The sequence below is a fragment of the Miniopterus schreibersii genome, assembly GCF_964146895.1.
Source record: "Miniopterus schreibersii genome assembly, chromosome: 7".
Lineage (NCBI taxonomy): Eukaryota > Metazoa > Chordata > Mammalia > Chiroptera > Miniopteridae > Miniopterus > Miniopterus schreibersii.
In genome coordinates, this window is record NC_138108.1 from 62,773,208 (window position 1) to 62,795,689 (window position 22,482).

Here is a 22,482-nt window from a genome sequence, read left to right on the forward strand (position 1 = left end):
AGTTTCACTGTTCTCCCCACCATTGCTCTGCATTTGTCTGGTAAGTTGTACTAGCAGGAGTTCAGGTAACCCTTTGAAGACTGCAGAAGTTCACAAGCCTGGTCAAACTACTTTACTTGCTCCTTTAATTTTGCCCTTCCTCTCCATAAACTTTTAACCACCAACATGAAATCTCTGTAAATTACATAGTAATACCAATTTAATGTATAGAAAATATAGGAAATATGAAGACTAAAGTTGGCATATGCCTCTGAAGGTAGCTGTATAACAGCCTAAAAGACCAATAAGAATATTCGGAGAGATATAAGCAGTGAATTCTTAAATTTACTATCAGTAAATAGGTTCAAGTAAGCAGTTTCCATCTCTCTCTTTTTAAAAAAATATTTTTTTAATCCTTACCTGAGGATATATTTTCATTGATTTTTAGAGAGAGGAAGGGGGAGAGAGAGAGGCAGAGAGAAACATAGCCTGGTTGCCTCCCATATGCGCCCTGACAAGGGGGGACTAAACCTGCAGACTCTTGGCGTTTGGGACAACACTCCCACCAGCTGAAGCCCACAGCCAGGGTGCAGTTCCCACCTCTCCTTTCAGCGGTCCACTGCTGTTAACTACAGTGAACTGTTAAACGAGGAATTATACGACGCAGCCACCACAGAGCACATTATGTTTTTACATTCACCTAGCGCTGGAGCTACAAAGATGAGTAAGACATGGTTCCTTCCCCAGAGCTGCTGAAGTCAGATTAAGAGATGAAAACAATCATTGTGCAGTTACAATGACTTGTCAGAGAAAAGAGTCACAAACATACAAGCCTGAAAAACAAATTTTATAAAAAGATTTCCCCATTAATAATACTCCCATGACCTGTGTACTTTTCTGTATCTTTGCTCTGTTTCAACAAATATGTTTAACATTTTTTAAAAGAGCACTACCATAACGTGTGAGTGGGCATAGTAGCAATATGTTAGCTATATTTGGGCTTTTTCTGTTATGAATAAGATGGGCTGAAATGATGAATTTATTTTATAGACTCCATGAAAGTACATTTCTAGCACATGACATGGGAGGCAGAGTGATGCTTTGCTGCAGTCCTGCCTTTCAATTAAACAACATATATGATGAAAATTGTGAGAAGTTTTATGATGTTGTTTCTTAATTCACTCGCTGGAAAATCTAATAAGGACATTTTTCTACATGCACTTTAAAGCATTTCCTTCTTCATCTGCTGGGTGTGTTTCGTGTTCGCCTGTGTTTAATTTTATTTTAAAAAGTTTTTCAAGTGATGTAGGTGCAAGAATGAGGACCTATCATGTTGCCTTGGATACAGAAAGCAGTAAAGATTTTTGTTGATTTCATTTTAAATTGAATTATCAAGACAGAAGCCATTCTTAAATAATGGGTTTTTGAGACCGTGTGTATGAGCAGAGAAATATATTCGTGTTCTGTTTAGTTTCCCCTTATTGTAGTTCTTGACAACATAGTCTTTATCTGAACCACATCTAAACCTACTAATTATCTCATTTCTTTTCTTTCAATATATCTTTATTGATTTCAGAGAGAGGAAGGGAGAGGGAGAGAGAGAGACAGAAACATCAAAGAGTCATTGATCGGCTGCCTCCCGCACACCCCCTAATAGGGATCGAGCCCGCAACCCAGGCATGTGCCCTGACTGGGAATCAAACTGCTGCAATCTCCTGGATCCTAGGTTGATGCTCAACCACTGAGCCACATCCAGCCAGGCTAATTATCTCATTTCTAAGTTGACCCTTTGTCCAAATCAAGCAAGAGTGATAGTTTCATGGTTAAGGGTAACAGCTTTGGAATCTTCTAGTTGTGGGTTCAAATCTTGGCTCTGCAACTTTCCAGATGGTAGCTTTAGGCATGTTAATAAGTTTCTATGAGCCTCAGTTTCCTAAATTGAAATAATGGGAATAACGATATCTACCACAAAGGAGTATTATAAATAGTAACCTAAATGGTAAAATGTGCACATAGCATTTGGATGTATGCAAGTGAAATAGGGTAAGTTGACCATAATTTGGAATTGTAATTATATGGACAGTTCCAGGGTTTATTTATATATTAACATTGCCTTATTAGTTTATAATATTTATAATTCAAATTAATTCTAAAAATTTCCCAAAAGTCTAAAAAATCTGCTTTGTAAATTAGGACTGCCTTTTTCTACAATTGTTCTTATCGGCAGTGTTTAAAGTTTTCCCCAAAATGTAGTAGATTGTTATCTCTAATGGCTCCATTGTTCCAAATGGCAGCACAGTCTGTGTTACATAATCTTTAACTGTATTTCAGGATCTGGATGTGGGCATGGCAGATCACTGCTCCAATTGCAAACGTCATAATGCTGAGAGGAAGGTTGAATGAAGAGACTGAAGGACTTATAGTTCAAAACTTAGATTTTGGTCCCAGTTTCAGTTGTTACATGGCTCAGGTGAGATAAGTCTTGTGAACCTGTAAAACTCAAAGCCAAACTCCCCTCCTGCTGTTATTGTCTTAGCCTGGGATCCTGAGAGAAACAGCACAATTATACAGGGTTATATGCATATTTCTGCATGTAGGTTCAAACTTATGTAAGAGAGAAATGGGTAAAAGTGATAGCTTGGACTTTAAATTCAATTTCAGACCCCAAGAATATAACTAAGTAATATTAATAAAGAGTTAATTGAATCTTGTGTTGAAATAATAGGAAGATATAAGGGAGGAAACTTCATAATGCACTCATAAAGTGGTTGAACTAAAACACTGACAAAGTTGTACCATTGAAGTATGATTTCTGTTATAGGCTGAATTTTTATACACCCCCCAAATTCATATGTTAAAGCCCTAACCCCCCATTGTGATAGTATTTGGAGGTGGAGCCTTTGGGAGGTAACTAGGTTTCCTTGAGCCTTGTGACGGGATTAGTGTGTCATTGAAAGAACAGAGAAAGAAAGAAGAACATTGAAAGGGGATTGGAGCTTACATTTTAAATATTTTCAGATATTAAGGGCCTGTTAAAGCAAGATGCTGTTTGGATCCTGACATTGACCAAAGTGATTTTTCTGGCTTTGTTCTAGCTGGTCTGTTTTTCTCGTTACACTGCTCAATATTTATCCAGGGGTCCAGCTCTCAGAAGTCCTGAGGATTACAGACTTGAGCATCATAGGCAGAGATTTCTGAGGTCTCACTGTATCTGATATTTGCTTAGGATCATTCCATTTTACCCCTAAAACATTTTCATAATAGAGCAAAAGGAAAAGAAATTTCTGAAAAAATATTTCAATGAGGCAAATAGTTCCTTCTTAGGTGGCAATTAGATATTCAGAGAATAATACACAAAACGTGTCAGAGAACAGTCTTACTAGTGAGCTCAGAGTTAGGGGCCTGGAGGAGGAGCCCAAAAGATTGTTGATTTCATCTGCTGGTAAGACACTATCAGCCCACAACTAGCACAACAGATGGCACTAATTAGGTCTGCCCATCCGTTACTTGGCAGAGGGATAGACTCGAGATCTGAGTCAACCTTTCACCTGCTGGACACGCAAAGTGAGAGGAAAGAGAGAAAGAGGCCAAGGGCTGATTGGTTAGACAGCAATCACGGACTCAAGCATTTGACCTTTTGGAATTTCAATTTTCTGACCAAAATAAAAGGTGTTGCATAAAATAAAAGGGGTATGGGGAGGAACAGCACATTTAAATGGAAAACTATAAATAAGTCAATGAAAGGAAAAACTCTCACAATTATCCAATATAACTCTTTTATAGTTCATGAAGCTTTAAAAATAGGGTTGCTTTCTTTCTTCTAAGTATATGACTTTTACTCCACTGCTACTTGTTGTTTATAAAACTATCCATTTTCCATGTTTCTGTTTTCCAAATCATAGGTAGAAAATGTATGGATCAATCCTTGGGGGGGGAAATTTCATTCACCACATCACATGGCAATTCTCAGTGAGAAGATTCCACTGCTCTAACATGAGCAGTACCCCCCAGGAAACTTACAGTAATCCAGCAGGCATCACATCTAAAGTTTAATTCTCCGAAATAATAGTGAGCCGCACTTCAAGGAGCCCATGGCAGTCGTAGAAGCTACTGAAAGAAAATTCTTTTATTGACAGAGAGGTGGAGAGCTAGCGTAAAAGAGGGGCTCAGGCAAATGAGAGCCTGTGACTGAGCGTGAGCAAGCCAGAGAAAGCAGGGAAGGGGATCGCTCTCACTTTGTCAGGCTTTGAAAAAAGCTCAAGGGACGTTAATGTGAAAATTCTCTTGAGATAGTTGTAAAAAATAATAATAAATAAGTGTACCTTTTTAAAGATAGACTCTCATAAGTTGTGAGAGCTGAAAAGAAAACTAGGAAACATTTCAGGTTTGGAAAACGAGCATGTGTGCACGTGTGGGTCTGTGTCCCTGCGTCTGCGTGTGCGTACGAGGAGGGCTAAGTTCTTGAGTATGGTTTATTTGATAACTCTTTTAATGCTTTTACCTGTGAGGAGGACCTACAGTGCTACCAGTATTTGCACAGGCTGGTGTATAGCCTGGCCTACCGCACCTTAAACTCCTCACCTACCAATGAGCCCATGGCCTTCACAAGCTGAAACACAGGGTATGCTATCAGCAAGGTAGCTGAGTTCCTCACAAGGAGGAGGGATTACTTTGAGGTTGTCTCTTCTGGTGTCACCGTGAATGTCACAGTTTCACTAATATCTAATAGAAGCAAGGCAGTGTCGCGTTGGAGAAAATGGTGAGCCTCTGGGTTATGATTAAGATGTATGTTCTAGAATAAAGTGACAGGCTTTGGACTAATAAAGTGGGGCTGTGCCTGGGAAAGTCTGGCAAAACAAAGGAGAAATGTCATGAGATAAAGAAAATGGGAACCCCTAGATAGTGAAGAAATAGAATATCCTGTAATATTATCCTGAATATATTTGGTGCTGTCTGGAATTCTAGAAACAAATACTAAAACAGAATAAAGACAGCCATATGTGTCACTTAAGGCAGCTTTGCTAGAGGAGTGGAAAGGCTTGTGCAAATGGACAAAAAGGTCATCTGGGAATTTGGTCGAAGGGTAGTCTGATTCTATCTGATTTAATAATCCTAGTTAACAATTATTGACTACAACGTGTCAGGGAATCTGTAAACCCTTCATCATGATTAACATTTCATTAAAATCTTCCTAATCCCCATGGGGAAGATAGGATTTTTACATCCTTTTATAGATGGGGAAACTGAGGTCTAGACAGGTTAAGAACTGGCTCAAGGTCTTACAGGTAGTAAATGGTGGAGTCAGACGTTGAATGGAAGAGGTGGTACACGTATATGGTGCAGGTAGAAATTTTGGCTTAGCTGATGAGAAGACCCCCACTGAGAAGTGAGCATGCAAGTGGCCATCTGGGAACATGCCACTGGTAGAGGGATTGGACAAAGGCCCTCATTGTACCTGAGGTACTCAATGAAGAGCCAGGAGAGTGATGGACCTGAGTGAGACTGGCAGGGCAAGAGAAATGTGGGCCACCAAATCATTGCAGGACTTCGGAGACCTCACAAAGGATCTGGCATTTCCTCAAAATGAAATGGCAAGCCAGTTGCAGCATTTGGATTATATTTATAATTAGAATCACACTAGATTGAATGGAAGAAAAAACTTACTGGGGAAGTACGAGAGGCTATTCTCCTGGAAATGTGGCCAGTCAGAAATGGAAGTGAGAGAGTGCAAATTTTTTTGGAATGCCTCTCAGTGGTGACCACAATGTGGTGTTGGTGTGAGCCCCACAAATGTGAAGTGAGGGAGGTGTCCCAGTGTGAAATGAAAGGTCACATACCCTCAGTTTCATTAGATTCTATTGATGCAGGGAACTTGATAACAGGCAATGAAAACCAGTGACTTGAATCTACCATTAGAGGAATGGGTCAAGATTACTGTTTTCCACTGAGGTATCTAGGAGAAATTCTGCATTTTGTTACGTATCTTTTGACAGCAAGTCTATTCAGTGGGAGCAGGGATGCTCAGGAAACTGACTCATGACTGACTGGCTGATTGCTCAGCTTGAAAGTTCATTGCTTTGAAAAGTGACCTCTTAAGAATATGGAAGAAAGGAGTGCAAGTAAAAGAAAAGTTGAAGGAAAAACAAAAAGACAAACACCACATTTGCGATGGAGCTGATGTCTTACCACTCAATTAATTTCAGAGTTAAGGACCAATTTTAGTTCTGAATCACCTTCTAGTTTTACTTATAAAGGAATTTTCATTAAGCCAAATTAAATAGATGGAGGTCCAGTCGTTTATTATCCACCAACTAAAGCATTCCTACAAAAAGACACCTGTGCAAGCCATTTGGCTCTAGTCAACTCTTTTTTTTTTTTTTACAATTTAATTATGAATATAATTAGAATGAGTTAAGAGACAAGCTAGGCATCAGCTATAAAATTTCTAGTTTGCTAAATACACACACACACACACACACACACACTGATTAAAAAGCAACCACAAGAAAAACCCCCGCCAAGCCTGTGAGAACGTTAGCTTGCAGTGGAAACTTTAGTGGAAGGGGAATATTTGTAAAATCTATCTTTATTTTAATTTCAACCTCCTTAAAATGGTGCATGGAGGATATTTTTATACTACATTATTTTTACATCTCTGGTTTCTTTGTGGTGACCCTTCAAACCCTGCTTTTTACTTTCTCTAGTTTTAAGGCAATTTGTCACTATCATGCTTTAAAGTTTAGTGACTGTTTGTAGTGAAGTGCCTTGCAAGCTCTGTTTCTTTTCTCCCAAAGAATGTCATCATGGAGTTGATGATGCATCAGAAATAGTTTGAACAAAGGGCAAGATAAAGTCAAGAGTAAGGGAAATATTTGCAAATATACTTGACTGGTGTTTTTCCCCCCAATTACTTATTGAAAGTATACTTTAAAGGTAAAATGGCATAATGGCCATAAGGGGGGAAACATGCGGACATGCAACAGATACTTTCCTCCATAGGACAATGTCTTTAATTTAAATCATTTTTTATATGAGGATGGTGTGACTGACAGAATATATGAATATTTTATATATATGTCATATATATGATAGATGTGTGAGTTGTTTTTAAGAACTAGGTATGGGATATGCTGTACCTTTGCCGACAGTCTGCATTTTAAGGTGCTAAGTCAATCTTACGGATGCCATTTCTCACAATTTGTTTTACTGTTTAATTAATCAGTGTTTACAAAATCTAGGCATTAAAAAATATATTGTCTTCGCCTGGCTGGTGTGGCTTAGACATCACCTATGATCCAGGAAAACTTGGTTTGATTCCCAGTCAGGGCACATGCGGGGGTTGCAAGCTTGATCCCCAGCAGGGAGCAAGCAGGAAGCAGCCGATCAATGACTCTCTCATCATTGATGTTTCTCTCTCTCTCTCCCTTTGCTTCTCCCTTCTTCTCTCTGAAATCAATAAAATATATTTAAAACAAAACAAAACAAAATATATAGAGAGAAAGAGAGAGTCTTCAAATGCATATGTGACTGCAGTCCTTAAATTGAAGACTTGGCCCGGCCGGGCGTGGCTCAACGGTTGAGCGTTGACCTAAGATCCAGGCGATAGGGGTTCGATTCCTGGTCAGGGCACATGCCCGGGTTGCAGGCTCAATCAATGACTCTCTCATCATTGATGTTTCTACCTCTCTCCCTCTTCTTTCCTCTCTCTGAAATCAATAAAGATATATTTAAAAAAATAAAATAAAATAAAAAATAAATTGAAGACTTGTATATAACATTATTACTGTCTCAGTTTATTACCTCTTCCCTAACATCTGTTATGTACATACATACATGCATATGCACATATATAAAATAAACGTAATTTATATAATAAGCATTATATGTAACATTTTCTTAAGAGAAGTTGGAAAGCATGACAAAATTAATATTAGTATTCATCTTCAATTATTCATATAATAATTAAATAATTAATAAGGTTGTTTTGATCAAGAAGTTAGCTTTGATTGCATTCCCATGATGGGAAATATATAGAACATTACTCAGGAGTGGGAAGAAAAGTAATTATTTTTGCACACAAAAGGCAAATTTGGAAACTCAGACTACAACTCATCAGGTACAAACTCACATGCTGAAATGATGAGCCCCAAAGAGCTGACGTGAAGAAGCTGACCAAAATGAAATAATCAGCTAATCCTTGAATAAAGGGGCTTTGGTCCAGGCTTGAGCCAAACCTTTTAGCCTACCCCTCACAAGTAACAGATAACACATCTTGTAGGTAAATGCATGAGGTAAATTCTCCTTACTTCTCTATCATCTACTAATCAATCGATCGCTTCACTGTGCTGTCAATTCCGATGATCATTTGGATCATGTGAAAGTTGATGGATTAAGAGCATTTGTGATGTGCAGGTGGAGCACGTGCTACTTGTAAAGAAAAAGAGGGAAAACAGTAGAAAAAAAATGGTTCCACAAAAATTTACAAGCCTTAATTCCTAGAGCCTGTGAATATGTTACCTTACATGATGAAAGAGATGTTTTAGATGTGATTAAGTTAAGAATCCTGAGATGGGGAAGGCATCCTGGGTTATCTGGGAGGGCCCAATGTAATCACGAGGGTCCTCAAAAATGGAAGATGGAGACAAAAGAAAGTCAGAGGGAGGTGTGACTGGGAAAGAGGTCAGAGTGATGTGACCTCAGGCGATTGCCGCCTGTGCGGGTGGAGGAAGGGAGCCGCTAGCGAAGGCCTGCGGGCAGCCTCTAGAAGCCAGAAAAGGCAGGGAAGTGGATTCTGCTCTGGAGCCTCCAGGAAGGAATGCAGGCCTTCTGACACTGCATTTAGCCCAGTGAGACCAAGTGGCAGACTTCTGTTGGACAGAACTGTAAGATAATAAACCACTATATTTTAAGCCACTAAGTTTGAAGTATTTGTTATGGCAGCAATAGAAAACTAATACGCATGTCTTCTAGGAAACAGTGGCTCCAACTCAGAAAGCAGAAAGAAATCCCTGGCTGGATACCCTGAAGCACTCCTGGCAGCAACCATTCAATATGAATTAGAAAGACAGAAGGTTCTAGAAAGGAGGCATCCTGGAAACAATAGGACTCTGTGCAATAGTGTCAGAAAAGAGTAAGGACATTATAAAAGGGGGGGGGGAGAGCAAGAAAAAAGAAAAGCAATTACAAACTTCAGAAAAAATAAATTTAAAATCTATATAGGAAAATTATGATCCAACTACCAAGGAAACCAAATGTGGGCAAGAGTTTAAGCAATTTTTGGAATATAATAAAATAGATCCTATTTGACCTGGTGAGGAATATTCTTTGAGAAGTGTAGGGATTGTGACAGTGAACTCTAGAGAAGAAGTCTTTGTGAAACCAATTGGACAGGCAGTGTTGCAGACTTATAACAATGCAAATATAAATGCTGTTTATTCGTTTTCTAATTGGCCAAACCACTGAAGACTTAGAACAACCATTAAAATTTAAAGGAGTTAATGACCAATGATTGTGAAAGAAAGAGAGAGAGATAAAGGAAAGGGTGGAAACGCACCTTACAAAGGGAAGTTAGGAGCTACTGTTGAATGTTGATGAAACAAGAAACAGGTTTATGTGTATTATTTAACATCTAAATATGTTATATAACTCAACTCTTAAATATTGCAGGAAGTGGAGTGAATAAGTTAATATTTCATATTAGGTATTATCCAAAGTTGGGGATTCAAGAAGTAGAGATATTATCCAGAGTTATAAAGGTAACCACTGGAAGAGATGATGACAAATAGTTACATGGGTAAGCCTGAGGATGTGAAGCAATAGGACCCAATCCATTACTTTCCATCATAAACTCCTCGGGCAAGTGTGGACTGTGGACTGTTGTAATTTGATACAAGTGAAAACCTAAAAATAAAAGAATACTATAAACACTTAAACTTGAACTAGCTACTCATAGGAAATAGGAAAATAATGTTGTGTATATCTAATGGAATTTCAAAAGGGTATGGGTGAACAACTGGTTATAAAAATACAGTAGAGGGTTAAAAATGTACTCAGAGAGGTTAACATTTCAATAACTGATGCTTTTCAGGCCTAGTAGTAAATATTGAAACATTGCTTACACTTGGAAAGTTCTACCTTATTTTTAACCTAAGATTCCAGAACTAAAGTTTCTGATCATTACATTTAATTCTAAACTTGGTTTTTTAAAAAATAAAAAAAGGTTGTGGTTTCATATAGAGTGATATAGGGCATATAGGTCTTATATAGGGAATGTAACAGCCAGATATTTGGCAACAGTTTGTCAGTTATTCTTTGAGCGAGACTTTTATTTTTAGATAAACATTCCCAGAAAGGCAATGTAGGACGATGAAAAGTATTTATGTTTTAGCATCTGAAACTGAATGCTAAGTTTAATCTTTTGAGCCATGTGAACTTGGGAACTATTTTGTGACTTGATTTACTGCACTGGAAAAATTAATTTCTTTCAAATCATTTATTGAGCATCTAATATAGAGTAAGGAAAATAGCTTATTTAATTATCATAGTAACTTTATGAGCTAGAAATTTTATTCCATGTAATTTTTCCACATCTCCACTATCTCTTGCTTTGTTATTCTCAGGAAAACAATGATATAATTGTAAAAAATGCAGAGTTTTTCTTCTTTCTTTCCATTTCCCAGGAATTTTGGAAAAATGCAAATATTAAAATAGAAAGGACACTGGCTTTTGTCTTTATTCTTTTGATCCATAGAGTTATCAAGACAAAAAAAAAAAAGAAGGGAACAGAGGTAAACTTAGTATATTTCCTAGGGTTTAGATGTACTGGAAATGTCCAGAGCCCCACAGGCCTGTAGCCACAGATTGCATTACCTGTCATAAAACCCTATTGCTGTGTTTTTGTACCAAGTTTACATTTGCAGTACTAATAATGCCTTCAGCACAAGTCAATTCCATGGAATTAGTCATTGCAGTCAGTGGGTTAAATCCCCAAGAAATAACCCTGCAGGTGACCCAGTTACGTTGACCTTAAATATAGAATTTCAGATCAATAAGTGTGGTACTTGCATTCTGAAATATAAAACAATCTCTAGCGTTTTTGTTACCCCAATCGGTGTTATCAGACAAGAGATCACTATGGCAATTGCAGGTTCTTATCCTATTAATGTTTGTTTTGGGTCCAAAAAAACTATTTTAAAAAGTAAATGCCTTCTGTTCTCTTTTCTTGGAATGTGTAATGATGACTTTCAAACATATAATGAAGATTAACAGTAATTCAAATAGCACAAGCAGTCATTAATTGCTTTTACATGAAATAAAAATTTCTCCCTCAGAGGTAAAGCATTCCAGATGGATGTAAAATTCCTTTGGTCTCTTCACCTTTTAACTCTATCATAAAAGGGTAACAGATCTCTCAATTTGGAACCAAATAAAAATGTTAAGCCTTCACAAACTGGGCTTGGGGGCAGTGGGAGAGATAGTTCCATGAGCTGTGACATTGACTGGCATGGTGTTCTGCTCGTGTTTAAACCAAAGAATAGAAACCACTTCAAGAATTTACACCGAGGAGAAATTATTTTGATGCAGGGGACTGGTTACCCTGTAATGAAGAAGCTAATAGCCAAGTCAAGAAAAGAGAAAAAACCAAAACTCTAGCCATTGCAGGAAGCCGCTGCCAGGCTGGAGGGCAAGAAGGGGAGGGTCCACAGCACAGGACAAAAGCTGGAACCAGAGTGGGTTTGTCAGCCCGAGCCAAAGCCATGGAGGAGGTGGGTCCTCAGGTAGAGAAGCCAGCCAAGGCAGATGGGTGGGCAAGGGAGAGGGGTGGGGAGTAAACTAATAAGCTGGCTGGCCTTTTCTTTCCCCTCTTCCTGCTGTTTACTGCTGGTGGCTCCCGCTGGCTGCAGTAGCAAGAAGACAGCCCTCAAGGGCACCTGTGACAAACAGCCGGCTAAGGTCAAGCTTCCTAAAGTAGGAGTGTAGGGTGAGAATGGCCAAAGAGGCTCAGAGTCAATAAATATGCTCATCTTCCCTGAATTTATTTTACCTGGCTGATTCCTGGTTTATTCCTTTTATAAAAAACACAAGAACTCGGGGACAGGTCTGTTGAGCTTCTCAATCTACAGATTGTACAAGAGGCAGTGAGAGGTATGATAAAGCTCAGCACCCCTTTGGGACTGGATGAATAGTAATGTTTTTGAATTTATGTCTTGAGAGACTTTATTTTTTACTCGGTGCACAGTGGGGTAAAAGTACTTCCTCTGGTGTGGTTTTACCATTGCCAAGGACCTAAGGGGCTATTCTCCCATTTCTTGAGGATATTTCAATATAACTTACAGCCTAAAGCTGAGTTTAGAACAGAAAAACTAATTTCAAGGTTATCCCCAAATACATGGGTTAATAAACATAGGCCCCTGTTCAGCATCCTAACATATTTCTCAGACATATTACCAAATGGTTGGTCCCTGCATTTTATGTATTAATTAAGCACTATCTTGAGTTAGGTAAAGCAAGGTTGTTCAAACTGATTCTCCTTGCTTGAGCAATGAAGGAAAACTGTTCTGTCTCTTCACTTCTAGACTGATTTCTCAAATAAAGCTGTCAGTATTTCTATAATATCTTACATTTTAAAGGACCTTCTTAAGCACTATCTCATCCATTCTCACCCTCATGCATTTTATAAGTGCTGGCAACAGCCACTGTCATGACAGCCTGCTCCCCACCTCAACTGTGTCTTGCTCTGACCATGCCAGTGTTTCTGAAATTCTGTCCAGTTTGGACCCGAGTCCTAGGATAGTACAGAGATGGTCCTACTCTTTCTGGAAATTCAAAGAACACACCCTCACCTGGGTTCCGAGGGCCTGCTTCCCATAAATCTTACGCTAATGGAATGGCTCACTTAATATCATTAAAATCAGGTGAACTAAGGAAAGCTGAACTACTGGGTATCCTGTATCACAGCCCTCAAATCAGCACATGTACAAGTATGTTTCTAAATAAGATAATCTTCACTTAAATGTATGGAAACCATGATGTGAAATTTGTATGACTTCTTTAAATATACATAGAGATAGGTACCCAAATGCAAGACTCCAGTTTCCTACCAGAACACTGTCCGATAACTGAGAGTAATATTCCAGGCTTGTGTGTTCCAAGACAGAATATCAGAATCAGCTGCTATGGAAATGCATGCTTGCTTATTTTTTCTTTATTCCTCCCTTCAGGTTAAGAGAGCCTGGGAACTATAAAATACCATTTCTCTCGAGAAGCAGAAGGCTCATGAAATGAAATGTTATGACAGCAGATAAGAGCTCCAGCCTCACCTCAAAACCCATAGTTAGGGCATGGCTACTATATTCAACAACAACATCACACCACTACCACAATCTAAAATCCTGAGCAAGCAGCAAGAGGAAGAATTGGGAGAATAAATTCTGCTTGATTCCTGTTGATATCATTTTGCCCGAGCTTTTCGTGTGAAATAAAATACAGAACAAAAGGGCATATTGAGGGGCTGTTCTCCAACACGGGCTCCCTAAATTCCCACTCCCACTAATGGGAACACAGCACACACCGCCAACCAAGATCAAACCTCCTAAGTAGAGCATTTTTTTTTTTCTTGCAGAATTTTCTTGATTGGACTTTAATTAAGCTCCTGCCAGGCTTGCAAGGTTTTAAATTTTACCTTTCTTTCTTCTTTCTTTTTCCCCCTCGAATCAGCTTACTTGCCAGGGAACTTTTTCCAAGCTGTCACAATTACAGTAAGTGTACTCTAAACTATTGCGTTTAGAGAGGTACTAGCAGTCGCTTCTCTAAGAACCAATAGCAGAAGTTTCCTTGCATTTGGATTTTCATTCATTCAATCATTCATTCATTTGTTCATTCAGTTTTACTTAAGTGTGTGCCAGTTCTATGGATGAGAAAATAATAGAAGAGGAAGATTCACAGGGTGTACAATGACTCTGGCTAGTAACTGATGTAACTCAACCTCCCACAAAGTCACCAGTTTAACAGAAGAAACTTGCCATTACTTAATTTAATGCTCATACTGCTCCTAAGCAAACTGTAGCTGACTATTTACCAGTGTTGGTGCATGAAAGGCGAGTGACTAAAGAGAAGGTGATGCCTCAGTTGATGATTTAACACTTCTTTATGAAATGTAACATTTAATGCACTGAGATGCTTTCTAAAGATCCCTTTGTACTGTTAAATTCATTGCAAGTCTGAAAGTATAAAGGAAGGGTTTGGTGGTGCCAATGATGACCCCCTTTAAAACAGAGTCTATGAGACGCTATTTTCATTCGAGGAGGCTCGGTTGGAAATTGGCCACCCTAAAGAGAATGCCTACTTTTTCCCCTTAATTTTAAAAAACACCCTCAGATAATATATTACAGGGCCAGAAATGAAAACAAGCCATCAAAAACACAAACACTAAAATGAAAGGTGTGGAGCATTGGGGAGATTATTATCTCCATGATTGCTATTATTGTCATTCTTATTATTTCCTTAATAACTCCACGCTGCCAGCTTATTCCACCAACCGCCTATGTGCGAGGTACTTACTGATCGCTTCCACAAACTGCTCAAAGAAGCTGTAAGGGAACAGCGGCTCAGGCAGCTCCCGGAAAAACATCTTCAGTGCTCCGGTGACAACGTGGATGTCCTCCCACTGGCTGTCGTCCAAATTCAGCTTCTCTTCTGGGAAAACACGAGGAGAAATGGAACAACTGGTTTTAATGAAACAATTACAAGACACTAATTATTATGTTAATGTTTGCCTACTATCATCAGCAACCGTTAACAGCCTTCTGCACCTAGAGGTTTGGTGCTGTGCATGTTTTTTTTTCCTCTCCCCCTTTTTTTTTCTGTAGGAAGGGAACATTTTCAATGGAATACCATCTGTAGGAATGCAGCTAACAAAAAAACAAGAGACACAAAGAGACAGCGCCATTGACACAGTATGTCAGATACATTTATTCCCATAATGCATCAGTATGAAAATTAGCATCACAGCTCAACGTGATTCAAAGCTATTTGGTTTTTGAGGCCGAGGGGCTAAGAGTTGCCAATGATGGCTGGCTCAAGGGACCGGCCTAAAGGCCTTGCTGAGCCAACAGGAGACATATGCTAAACATGGCAATAGAAAATGAGTTATTGCTTTACATGTGTTAGCCTTGCTATGTACAAGGGAATAATGGCTAACACTTTTTTTCACTTTTTTTTTTTTTTTCCTGCATATAAAAGTCAGCAAGGAATAGAATACTGAGTGAAAAAGGATATTAATTCCTTCTTACTGCTTCAAAAGTATTTTTTTAAGTTCCCATCTCATGGAGGAGAGTGTGCCCAGCAACAATATTAGACAGACCCCTGTTGGCCTACGCAGGCTATGCAAAGCTGTCAGCAGTGATAACACACGAAAGACGAACCACAAGTGCTCACCAACTCCTCTCCCAAACAACGGAAATGCTTGCTCGGGAAGTCTGAGTGAATGGAAACATTTAAACAGTCAAGAAAATAAATGAAGTTTTTAAAAGAAATAAAGGATTTGGGGCAATTAATGTTTTTCTTTTACACCCTCAATATGAAAGCCTGGAATTATTTTCACCCAGGAGGTGATATAATAGAGACTGAAAAAGACACCCTTACCTACAGCTAGAAGGACGCAGGCACAAAAGCATTGCAGCTCATCCATAGTATTTGTCTTTCCAAACATGCGATATGGGAAAGACTTTGGATTCTGTCCTTAATGAAAACTAAAGCTAATCATTTTAGACCACCTGAGGGGTGGTCCTTGAAAAGTTGAATATCCTGGTAAGGACTTAACAGGTATTCGGTCAACCGGAATTTTGTTTCTTTACCAATGTCTTAGGCTCACGTTCACATGCCCTCTTGGTGTCAGTTTTTCAATGCAGAGAAAAAAATGCACCAAAAATGTAAAAAAAAAAAAAAGCTGAGAATTGTCACTGTAGGGAATCTCTGCATGAGCTGTTTTGCTAATACTGTTCTTGTCCTTTTAAAAATATTAGCTGACATCTTTATCAGATCTTTTTTTCTAAATGGACTATTATTTCCAGGGCTAGTAAGTGATGTTCCTGTTCACTAGGATGTTTGCAATGAGAAGGAATGAAAGTGGATCAGTGTATTTCAGATGGGCTATTTTTTTCTCCCCTTTCGCTCTTCGTTTCTACCTCAATCATAACACAATAATATGATCCACAACAAAATCAGCAGAGGAGACCTTCCTTCTGCCCTGCAATCATTTTTGATTGATTGTATTTCAACAATTAGTCTTTTATTTGGCTACACACTATTGAAATAGGACGACAGCATCTTAGCAGGCCAGCTTTAAACAGTCAACTGTTAACAATAGCATCAAAAAGGGAGACCTGATGGGGTTTACTGTCACTTTAAAGAACGGGGTTTTCACATTGTTGAAATCTGTCAGATATTTTGAAATGTCCCTCTCACTATGGTGCCACACCCCCTGCGTGCCCTTATAATAAAATTGGTTTTACTCCTGATTAAATCATTTTCTCCCTACCCACTACCATACTTCTCATAATGGACCTGTGCGCTCTACAGCTGGTGTTCTTCCCATGGTACCAATTCTTACTTTATCTTTTAAGCACTTTGCTGCTAAGATCTCATGCAGAGTGCTTATGTTTTGTTAAGAGCTTCATTCTTAGAGAAATAGCTTAACACATGTTCTAAAAATGTTGTACAACTTATTGCTTAAAACACATTTAGAAAATGTATAAGTACTGTAGCTTTGGCACTGAACTTTAAGTGGAAACCTAAACACACACACACACACACACACACACACACACAGAGCTATTCCTACCAAAAATTTATCAGAAAAGTCCAACATAAAATGCCATTCTGATACATAGGTTTGAGATTGTCAAAGGAAAGTGTTCAGGTGAAAAAGAGAATGATTTGATCTTGAGTATGAAAACAAGAATAATTGTGTGACCAAAGGCAAATGCCATTGATATGAGTCAATGTTCACATAAACATCAGTTAATTCAAATGATTGTGAAAATGAAATATTTCAATATACATAAAACATTTTACCAATCAATAACTACCATTTGATTATGCCCAGTAGAAATGCCATTAATATCAATATCAACTTGTGTTCCTTAAACCTGCATTCCTACTATGGATATCTATGTAGTCTTCATTTAAAGAAAAAAAAACAACACAATTTATAGCACTACAACAAATAGCTTAAAGAAATAATATTGCAAGTAGTTGGAAATACAAATCTAATTTTTACATTAAATATTTATAAACCAGAGGTATATTTTAAGTTATATTTTTCAAGGCTTATCTAAATATACAGTTTTGTCCATATTTAAGATGCCCTCTCCTGAATCCAACCAGTTCTTAAGACAAATTGACTGTAACCCTTTTTCAGTGTTAACAGGTATCATTCTAAACACATTTGTATTATTTGATATGCAGTTTCTAACTGAACTGCTAGCAGTAATGATGTCTTATGCTTCTTCCTTTTCCAGAGGAGTAGGGTTTCTCAACAGTGATGCACTATTGACATTTGGGGCTGGGTAATTCTGTGCTGTGGGGGCTGTCCTGCATTCTTGGATGTTCAGTAGTATTCCTGGCCTCAACCCACCAGTGCCAGTAGCACTTCCCAGTGGTGATGATGAAAAATATCTCCATATATTGCCAAATACTTCCTGGTTGTGCAAAGTCATCCCTAGTTGAGAACTACTATAATGAAGCCTATAAGAGTTTGTAGAAGTAACTCAATAAATATTGATTTATGACTTTTACCTTAGGTAGGCAGAGAATTAGAAAACTAGATACACACATACTGAGATTTCTTTAATATGACCTTAAGAATTGGTAATTTTGATTGCCAGTCAATTATCACATGATCTTACTCATATGTGGAATCTAATGAACAAAATTAACCAATGAACAAAATAGATCCAGAGACACAGAAGCATGGAACAGACTGACAGATCTCAGAAGGAAGGCAGGGGGCTGGAGAAGAAGGGGGGAGAAAGAATAACCTAAATACTTATATACATGTTTGCATAACACTCCCCCTAAAAAAATATACATATATATACCTAAATGTTGTATTTAAACAAGGCCATCTTGAAATTCTCTTTCTTGAAGGGTTTTTTGTGTATCTTATTTTTTAAGTAAAATGTTATCTACATCAAGCTAAAAACAGTTATATGAGAAAGAAAAATTTGAAAATAGCTTTTAGGAACAATCTTTCTTAAAAAGGAAAACTAAAAGATGGACCTTTGATAACCAAAGTAGGTCATGGTAATTTCCAAGGAAAAAGGCACATTTAAATATCAGTAATAAATTCTTTGTTATGAAGGGCCACCCCTCACATTGTAGGATTTTCAGCATCATTACTGGCGTCTATCCACCAGATTCCAGTAGCAACCTCCTCCCCTTGTGACAACTGCCTCCCCAAATTAAATCAAATGTAATTAATAAATATAACTAATAATTTAATCACCACTTTCCTCTTACAGTGTATATTGCTCCATAGATTGGTGTAACCAGAATTTGCAATATCAGGACTGATTTTAACTAAATTAACTATATTAACCCAGTATTGGTTGTAATATGGTTGCAGATAACTTGAACCATCTAGGCTGAAGTAGTAACATAAGAGTAAAGAGGTAATTCTTTGTGTATTAAAAAACAAGTGCATTTTTTACCTTGCAATTTTTTTCCATGGCACTTTTAAAGCCTCTTTCTAACTTTTATTTCACTGCCATAATAAAAAAGAGGAAAAGGTACCTTAGCTTTCCAAGGATATGGAGAGAATAGCCCTGGATTCATTAATATAGTGACAAGAACCTATTACATTGTGAAACTCTCATAAAGAATGTGATATCTGCTTCCAGGGCAGATGACCATTTGGAAACCTTATCTGAAAGGCCTGCTGGGTATATGAAAGTCACATCATGAAATGAAAGAGATGCCAGAGGGACTACAGATCTGAAAAATAATAATATGCTTGGCCATAAAAATCAAACTGGAAGATTAGATATTAAAGTGGATAAAACACTCTACTTATCTATAAGGGTATAGCTGATTTTTAGTTCAGTGTTTAAAAGAGAAGATCAAAAGGAAGTTCATTGAACCATTTGTCTAGCTCAACCTTTTCTGTTGTGTTGGCTCCTTAAAGTGACAGTTGATTACTGGTGGATTAGAGAGGCTTCAAATTCTCCAACATGGTGATGTAAACCCTGTGTCCAGGGCAGTGTCTTTACATGCTGTACTCACTAAAGCCACTTCCTACAATGCCTTGGGTATAATGTGAGACTCGGTGAAGACATTCTTAGGAAACTAGACCAGTTGGCCAGTTAAGTTGTTCACTTCATTTTTACTAAGCAAACATAAATTCAGTAAAGACACATACCAGGGACTGTATTATGTGCTTTACAAAGCTAGAGCTGTCAAGGCTGCTTTCTGTTCCTCAATGGAGAGGGCTTCACCAGGTGCTCAGAAATACTACTCAAGTGACTATAGATTAGGTTCTAGACATTTTACATCTTATTTCTGTCTCATAGAATAACACTCTATTTATCTTGAGTACAAGCAGGAACAAACTGAATATACTCAAAGAATATCACTCCAAATATGTGATCTGTTATGATCTGAATTGTGTCCCCTTTTCCCCATTCACATGTTAAAGTTCTAACCCCGATATCTTAGAATGTGAGTGTATTTGAAGACAGGGCCTTTAAAGAAGTAATTAAGGTAGAATGAGGTTAGATGGATGGGCTCTAATTCACTAGGACTAGTGTCCTTATAAGAAGAGGAAATTAGGACAGAGACATGAACAGAGGGAAGACAGTGTGAACACACAGGAAGAAAATGGCCTTCCACAAGCCAAGGCAGGAGGCCTTAGACTAAGAAAGCAACCTTGCCAATGCTTTGATCCTGGACTTCTAGCCTCTAGAGCTGTGAGGAACCAAGAACATTTCCAGAAACTCTCTATGATACTAAAACTTTTTTTTTTAAAAAAAGAGCTTTTATTTCTTAATTTCAGATGGGATATTTTGGCATGTCATGTTGGCTTGCTTTCTATTACATCATATTGCATATGTTTCTCTGGACATCACTTAAGAAGGCCAAGGCATGCAAATAATATCACAGGCTAATATAAAACATGTTTAGTTACTCACTTTGAAGGAGGTGGAACGGCCTTCTATATTCAGTACAGAAACTGAGTCAGGAACAAAAATGTCTTATTTTTATTTTTTCTCAGATTTCACTTGAATGTAAATAATAACATAATGAATAGGTACAACTGAAACTTGTGAAGCAAGCACCACAGATGGAAAGTATAACAAATGTGTCATTGCTGTGTGCATTTTTAATTTATAATAGCATAACATAAAACATCTCCCCAGGATAATAACTCCATCTATAATACCACCTTATAAAATAATATTATTGACATGCTATTATGTTTCTCTCCAGGCTTCTAGATTTTTATTTTTTGTTTTGTCTAGGCATCAATGAGAGGTATCCTTGTTCAGATTCTAACAACAACAGCAACACAACAACAACAAAATGAATGCACTTTATTTTTTGGGATCATAAATTTTCAGAAAGTGCATATATCATGATACCAATAGATATTTCTTTAATTCCTTTCATACTCAGAGCTTCCAACACTGCTCTTATTTTCATTCAGTCAAAGGCTTTTTGTACTCTGCAGACACTATGTACAATGGTTCATTTTATTTGACCGTCCTCTCTAAACAGATTCTAAATTTGCTTGAATTCCATGGATGATTTTATACATTACATACTCCAAAGGGTAGAGAATCCGTAGGATTAAATTTCAACAAAGTCATTTTTGAGTTTCCTTCCTATCTGCTCTAAATTTCAACACCATTGCTATTTGTTCCCTCTAAGTTACAGTGCATTTGTAAATATCAAGCAGAAGTTCAGGTTGAAACACATCTCATAATGATATCTAAGAAATAAATATAACTAATCCTTATAAATGCTCAAGTATAAAAAAAATGTCTATTGTAGGTATAGGCTAATGTATAGATGTTACTTAATGTCCTAGTTCCTTCTCTAATGAGAACTGTCATCTCTTCCTCCTAATTTTGTGTGAGAATAAAGTAACATATGTAAAAGATCTAGTACAGGCTTGTTATAACATCAGTAAAATTTCTATTTGGATGGTATCTTTGGCAAAATGTTTTCAGAATCTAATATAATTTTTGGCTTTTATTGTTCTCTTTATTACATTGCTGGTGTTTCTGGGGTTAGAAATAGTATAATTTAGCAGGGGAAGGACTGGGCTTTTTGCTAGTTTAGAAGTCTTCTGTTTGGAAATATTCCATCAGGAAAAGAGAAATAAAGGGTGAACAGATTTACTAGATTAAGACAGTGCTACTCTCATTCATAGAAACCATTTTATTCCTAGATAAGCCATCTGTTAGTTGTCAATTTAAGAAAACTAAAATGAAGAGATTTCTAACAATTGTTGGGGATAATAATTTTAGTTTAACTAAATTATTTTGATTAATTGGTTCATGGGAATAGTTAAAAATTTTCTACTTTGGTCCTAGCCGGTTTTGCTCAGTGGTTAGAGCGTTGGCTCACGGACTGAAGGGTTCTGAGTTCCATTTCAGCAAAGGGCACATGCCTAGGTTGCAGGCTCCATCCCCGACCCCGGTCGGGGCTAGTGCAGGAGGCAAATAATCGATGTGTCTCTCTCGCATCGATGTCTCTCATTCTCCCTCTCCCCCCTCCATTCCCTCTGAAAAGCAATGGAAAAATATCCTCGAGTGAGGATTAAATATATATATATATATATATATATCACAAGTAAACATTTAAAAAAATAAAAATCTACTTTGTATCACAAGAATAGCCAAAGCTCTACAAAGGTGCCTGAAATAAGAGTTGGGAAATTTATAAATTTTACAACTACTTGCATAAAGTTAGAATAGCTAGATCTCTATGCATCAGTTTCTTTGTGAAACAACAGAATAACAAATTTTTCTTAATTCTGCATCTATATGCAATGTTCCAAATTCAGAGTAGTGATATAATTTCTTCAATCAATCTTTCTATTATCAATAACTGGTTATTTGGAGATTTTTTTGTGAGAGAAAAGTTTTAAAGATTTTTTTTAACTTCAAAAGAATCTGCCTGTCTGACTCCAGGGGCTTCCAGCTTTCAAATATATGGCGCATAAAATCACTCTGAGTCCCTTTCTATCATAACTCTGAAGAGCCATAATTCATACAAATAATTCATAGTGTGGATTGTTTTAATTACAAAAGAGCTATAAAAACTAGTTGATCAAAATTATCAAAACACTTGATAACATGATACTTGAAAACGTATAACTGTTTAGTATGAAAAGTGGGGTGCTTATTGTTATTTAAAATTTATTATTTTATTTTGAATAATGTATTCACACAATGTAAAGTTACAAATATATGAGAGCATACTGCAAAATTCTCTTCTCTT

At 37.4% G+C, this 22,482-nt stretch overlaps 1 protein-coding gene across 1 annotated transcript in view; it reads right to left on the reverse strand.

Annotated features, from left to right (window-relative positions):
- Positions 1-22,482, reverse strand: part of ARHGAP15 (Rho GTPase activating protein 15) — a 575,548-nt gene that overhangs the window by 108,878 nt on the left and 444,188 nt on the right. Inside the window, exon 12 of the mRNA XM_081142712.1 lies at positions 14,539-14,673. Within this exon, the coding sequence (XP_080998838.1) occupies positions 14,539-14,673 (135 nt within the window). The remainder of the gene's footprint in view (positions 1-14,538; positions 14,674-22,482) is intronic.